Below are 6,801 nucleotides of genomic sequence, written 5' to 3' on the forward strand. Positions count from 1 at the left end.
TCCATGGATGCATGTCTGTGCATCACTTGTGTGCATGGTGCCTATGAAGGCCAGAAAAGGATGTCATATCCCCTGGAACGGTAGTTATATGGTTGTGAGTCACCTTGTGTGTGTTTGGAATTGAACCTATATCCTCTGGAAGAGCAGGGAGTCTTCTTAACCAATGAACAAACTCTCCATTGTGTATATGTGTGTGTGGGGGTGTGTGGGGGGTGTTATATGCTTGTGCACACAGTGCACATGGGAAGGTCAGAGGACGAGTTGTAGAACTCAGTTTTCTCCTACTAATGAGTCCTGGGCATCAAATTCATGTAGTAAATTTTGGCAGTAAGTGTCGTTACAGCCTAAGCCATCCAATTGACCCTTGATTAGTAGTTATAAATAAATAAATTCTATCTACTTGATCTTAAAATTTTTACCATAAATTTTCCAGTGAAATAAATGTTTTTTACAATGTACTTTGAAATGTCAGCAAATTTCTCTGTGTACAGAAATATCAATCACAAATAAATTTTTGTCATGACAGTTACTAGAAATAATATAAAAATCATTTATTCTCCTGGAATTCCTAAGTTTACAATATTAGATAATATCCCACATTGGAATCTATAGTATACACTTAAAGAAAAAAACATTATCTATGAGTAATTTTATTAAAATTTAAATGGTGAAAGTAATGTATTTCTTGTATTAAGTTGTTCTGAGAAATTATACTAAAGAGTGCACTATGTGCTTTGAACATTGCAGAAAATAAACATGTGAACAAAGACCCAGGAAAATGTATCATAAAGACTCCAAAAAGTTCTGGCTTGCGAATTCCTAGAGAGTTGGTTTGTGGAAACAGTATAAATATTATATTTTGAACAAAGGAAGAAAAGGAATGAAAAAAAATCAATGGAGAAAATGAAAAGGTCTTTTTATACTAACATGAAAAATCAGTAATTATGACAGAAACTTTTGAGTGGAATATTTAGTTGCAGACTCTAAAATACCAAAATTGTTTGATGATTCAAGAGATACTAACATACTCTCAAAGAGTCTCCATAATCTGTACATAAATATGGAAACTGCTGACTATCTAATATACTCAGTGAACACAGAGTGGTAACGATTAATGTCCTCAGTACTAAGGGAACCTAATCTCACTTGCTTTGTGATATTGCAAACTGATAAGATTACAGTTGTATATAATAATATGAAAAGATACATGATCTGGGCATACTCGTGGAAAAACAACAGACAAACACACAGTTAATAGTCTAAGAGAATGAGAATAGTCTTTGAATAACTATCAACTGCATACAACTTGGAAAGTCAAAGAACTGATCAGATTTCTCCCCTGGTACTTATGTAAGGGATCCATAATCAAACACTCGACTCCCCCCTGCTTTCCCTCCTCAGCAAATGCTCTTCTTTCATGGCAAACACACTTGCTTTGTTTACTGCCCATATCAACAGCAGCTTCTTCATATCTTCTTTCAACTGCTTAGAGTTTGACCTCAAAATGAAAGAATATCTTTTATAGTATACATGAGTTCTTTGCAGTATCCATTCTCAATACTAGGGCTCTAGGCTTCTCATACTCTCCCATAAGCTACAGTTTTTAATCTTGATATCAGCTTTTGCATTTACGGTCTGGTTTACTATTTAACCCCAGACATGGCTGCTCCTTCACAAGCTGACCCTTCTGGATCTGACCTCATCTTTTTATACTGTTTTCCTAATTATTTGTAATACTGAAATCATATTAGCTTCTCTTAATATACAGTTTATATTGATCTGTATTCATTATCAATAGTGATGGACTTTAAAAAGACATTTTCATATGAGTATATAATTTATTTTGAACATATTCCTCTCCACAAATATAACAATATTAATATTGTTATTTTCATACTTGACTCTAATTTCTAATTAATATAAAATTTAACACTTAGAGACAAGTTTTAAGTTCATTTTATCTGAGTTGACCCCTAGGAACTTTGTAAACTCAATGTAATCCCCTGAGTTTTATTATCTTGGTAGTATCCATAAAGAATAAAATTGGCCTAAATGATTCTTACGGTCTTTCTCCTTGTCTCTTTTGTCTCAGTTGTCACCTTTAGAAAACAGACTGCTCTTCATATGTTTCGCCTTGATTTCCTGTAACATTTTTTGGCAACGGGAGACCCTTGATGAAAAGTTGATGAGTAGGTGAATGAAGTAAGAACAAATGAATGATTTTCTTCTGCTTTAGCTCTCTATGAAAGGCTGGAAATTTTAATGTCTACTTTCTGATAATGACTTAAATATCTAACAAGGAAGCTATACTTATGAAATATCAGAAACGTGGTTTCCCCATGAGACAGTGCAATGACAACAGCAATGGATACATCAATATGGAGAGGGGAAACCTCCCATGCTCCCACCCGCAGGTGAAAAGCTACAGACAATGAGTGTCGAGAGAGGGAGATTCAGTCTCCTTCAGGGACCAGCTCGCTGTGGAGTTATCCAGTGCCAGCCATCAGCCTCAACACTTACACATACAGACAACACTAAATACACCCAGAAGCTTGCATGTATGTCTGTGCATATGCATACACATATAAAATAAAATAAAAATTAAAGAAAAAGAACTCATGAGAGGGAGTCCGGAAGCAGGAGAAGTTGGACAGGGGAAGGGGTAGGGTAAAGGATGTAAACACAGTACACATATAAATTCTTCAAAATAAAGGCAAAGAGTAGAGGAAAACACATTGATGACCTGGAAGTCAGTGGAAGTGAAGATGCAGGGGGTCAGGAGATCCTTAACTAAAACTGTGAACAAGTTCCTATTTTGATAGGAAATGAGGATTTCAGTATCATATAACATAAAATAAAGAAAAAGCAAGATGGAGGGGAGGACCTTGGACTTCCCACTGGGCAGGGTACCCTGCCTTCTCTTAAGAAGGGAGGGGGAGGGAGGAGAGTGAGTGGAGGAGCAGGAGGGGAATGGGAGGAGGGGAGGAAGACGAAATTTTTTGAATGGAAATAAAAGAAACAAAAAGAAAAAAAAAGAAAAAGCAAGAAAGGTATGGATGAAACTTAAGCCTAAAGTAGACAAAGGGAAGAACCGCTCAGGCATTTCCTTCTGAGGAAAGAGGCATCAAGGAGGATTCAGATTCTGTTCATTTTGATACGTCTCTGCATGTTCATCGTAATGTGTACCGAAGGAAATTATCAGCAGAAACATTTCTCAAATACACAAGGAATAGTCCTAACTAGAGGTATAAACAGGCTAACTTTAAGTAGTAACAGAATCTTATTGGAAAAGAAATCTTTTGATTTCTTTTATGGCACTGTGTGTGGACTCTCAACAGTTTTCTATTTTGAATTTTGAACAAGCCATCTGTGAACAGCAGCAATGCCTGTGGCCAGAAGGCTCATGACCTCAGCTTTTAGAAATCCTGACCATACTGTCTTGGCCACATGGTCAGGATGTTTGTGGAGGGTGGAATTGTTCTTTTCTTTCATGCTAATGAGTTTGGAGGACTCTGTGGTCGGCCTCACATGCCATCCAGGCCGTATAAAAGGATCACACCTGCTTAGCAGACTCACACTCCAGAAGCTCCTGTCTGCCTCGAGGAAACTCCTGTTCTTGACAGCATGTGCTACGGAAACTACTTTGGTGGCCTGGGCTACGGCTCTGGCATCCTGGGCTTTGGCTATGGTGGCCTGGGCTATGGCTATGGTGGCCTGGGCTACGGCTATGGTGGCCTGGGCTATGGCTATGGTGGCCTGGGCTATGGCTATGGTGGCCTGGGCTATGGAGGCTGTGGCTGTGGCTGTGGCTCTCGATATGCATACAGCACCTATCGTCCATGCTGCTATGGAAGATTTTCCGGTTTCTATTAAGAATTTAGGTTAGCTGGCTCATTTTGGGTCATTTTCTTATAAAACCCCAGGGCACTAACATGTTGGAAAATTTATAATTTTACTTTTCAATAAAGCCTAAATTTCTTTAACATTATTTACTGTTTGTCATATGTTTTCATTCCTCTCTGTCAATTGTGTATAATTGTGTGTGTGTGTGTGTGTGTGTGTGAGAGAGAGAGAGAGAGAGAGAGAGAGAGAGAGAGAGAGACACAGACAGACAGAGATGCACACACACAGGGACAGAGAGAGACAGATAGACACACATACACAGAGGCAGAGGCAGAGAGAGACAGATAGACACACATACACACACACAGAGAAAGAGAGAGAGGGAGAGAGAGGAGAGAGAGAGGGGGAGAGAGAGAGAAGAGAGAGGGGGAGAGAGAGAGAGAGAGAGAGAGAGAGAGAGAGAGAGAGAGAGAGAGAGAGAGAAAGAGAAAGAGAGAGAGAGAGAGAGAGCGCACTATCTATCCTTGTGGTACTTTAATAAATGCTGTGGCAGAAAAGACATTTATATATGGAGCCAATTTCTGATCTTTAACCCACCCCAGGGCTGTGGTTGGGTTGATCCTCCTTTAAACAAGAGGCCTTATGGAGTTAAACGCAGGAAGGTAAAACTGAATCTATAATGCTTGCATGGTTTACTTCCCCTCTTCAAATGTGGTCCTGAACCTTCATAAAACTTCTGACTTGAATTAATGTGTATAACCTGTCCAGTTTCATATAGTCAGAGGTAAGCATGTGACCACATAATCCCACATGGCTGAAAGTGAATGCATGCTGTTTGTACCCTTTGTAAAAGGAATGATGTGCAGGGCTTTTTTTTTTTTTTTTTTTTTTTGGTGGGGAGATGTTGTATGTTTTAATTTTTTTAACCTGCATGTGTCTGTGTATGGGTACCACTAATAGAGGTCAGAAAGAGTGCTGAATGGCCCTTAAGCTGGAGCTACAAGTGGTCATGAACCAGCCATTGTGGTGCTGGGAAGTGAGCTCAGGTCTTCCAGATAAGCAAGTAGTAAGTGCCCTTAACTGCTAAGCCATCTCTCCAGCTCCAAAATGGAGTAAATTAAAGAAGAAAAAACAATGTGTAAAATCCTCAGTTATTTATAAAAATGTACTATTTAGTATTTATAAAGACACCACAGTGTGCCTGTTCTAATGGGAGCTCACCAAATCCAGCTGGACCGGGACTGAATGAGCATGCGATCAAATCGGACTCTCTGAATGTGGTTGACAATGGGGGCTGACTGAGAAGCCATTGATAAAGGCACTGGGACTTGCTTCTACTGCATGTACTGGCTTTTGGGACCCTAGTCTATTTGGATGCAAAGCTTCCTAGACCTGGATGTAGTGGGGGAGGGCCTTGGACTTCCCACTGGGCAGGGTTCCCTGCCCTCTCTTAAGGAGGGAGGGGGAGGAAGGGGGAGGAAGGGGGAGGGAGGAGGGTGAGTAGGGGAGCAGGAGGAAAATGGGAGGAAGGGAGGAAGTGTAAATTTTTGAATGAAAAAAAGATATCTGTGTGATGGGTGAATTGAAACCTTTAATCACGTCGAGATATAATTTCTTGAATGAGCATGAAACATTAAGTTAGTAATACTTTTATCTTTTGCAGACACACATTTCTTTTTCATACTCACTTTTCTTTGAGCCCTGAACTCCTAGTATAGAAACAGGTCTTTCAAAGCATGCTGAGAGCAGAAGTAAGATTTTTTCTCTGCAGGTTTTCCAGGTAACCTGGAAAGATCGCTTCATTGTATGGCGGAGGCCCTGCAAGTTAAGTGAGTTAGTACTCTAAAGAGAAGACATTTTTCTGCTCATTACTTCTCTCAGAACAGATGTTGTATGCCCTTGTCGATATCCAATTTTAACTCTCTTCCTTCATTGGTATTCTGAGCAGCATTTAAAAAATTCTCTGGAGAAAACAAAGAGGATCTGCAGGTGTTCCACCATCTCCTCGTGGAAACTTCCTGTCTTCCAAGGAATGACATTAAGGCCTTGAATCAGCCTTGTAATCAGGAGCAGAGAATTAAAAAAAATTAAAAAAAAAGGAGCACAGATGTAAAAAAAAATCATTAATAAAAAGAAATGGAAGCATTGTTCAACATGGGCACTAGGTGTTTGTGCCTATTTCTTCCGTACAATTCCTTCCATGTGTACCCCCAACTCTATCCCTCTCAAATGCATGGCTTCTTTTAATTTAATATATATTAAATTTAATTTTATTTGATATTAAATTATATATATATATAAACATAGTATGCTTAATTTGATTAGGGTTATTTACATGCATATGATTTCAGGTCTGACGACTTGGGGTAGGTGACCAATTAGGGGTCTTATCCCAGGAAGACTGTTTATCCTGTTCTTAGTATTCCTTTATTGCCCATAGCTTTTTGTCTAGAGTTAGGACCCTATGAGATCTCCCCCTTCCATGCTAGCATTTCTATTGATGTCGCTTTTGGCAGAAGCCATATTGTTAAGGTATCATGGGTGAAGCTTCCAGTTCCTTTCTATGAGACACATTCTCAAACATATTTCCTAGGTTCTTTGGCTATACAATCTTTTTGCCTCTGTTCTGAAATGTTCCCTGAGCCGTTGGCATAGGTGGTGTGTGTGTGTGTGTGTGTGTGTGTGTGTGTGTGTGTGTGTGGTGTGTGTGGGGGGAGCTGTTCTCTGCATTTGGACCGGTTGTAGTTTTCTGTAATGGTCTTCATCTGATGTAAAGAGAAGTTTCTTTCATGAGAAGTAAGAACTACACTTCTCAGGGAGCATAAGGATGTTTTGAATGCAGTTAGGAATTATGGTGGTTTATTAAGTGGCAGTAGCAGGTCCTCTTTTTAAAAGTCATGACCTCATTAGTTGGTTAGGTTTCCAGTACTCCTGTCTAGTAGTGTTAAGTCCAGTTAG

General features: G+C 39.4%; 1 protein-coding gene across 1 annotated transcript; it reads left to right on the forward strand.

The window, feature by feature from the left end:
• Positions 1–3,624: 3,624 nt before the first annotated feature.
• On the forward strand, positions 3,625–3,873 carry LOC119824587 (keratin-associated protein 19-3-like). The gene has a single exon (XM_038344810.1). The coding sequence runs from the start codon at positions 3,625–3,627 to the stop codon at positions 3,871–3,873; it is 249 nt and encodes an 82-aa protein (XP_038200738.1).
• Positions 3,874–6,801: the final 2,928 nt, after the last annotated feature.

This window comes from Arvicola amphibius, chromosome 10 (assembly GCF_903992535.2).
Source record: "Arvicola amphibius chromosome 10, mArvAmp1.2, whole genome shotgun sequence".
Lineage (NCBI taxonomy): Eukaryota > Metazoa > Chordata > Mammalia > Rodentia > Cricetidae > Arvicola > Arvicola amphibius.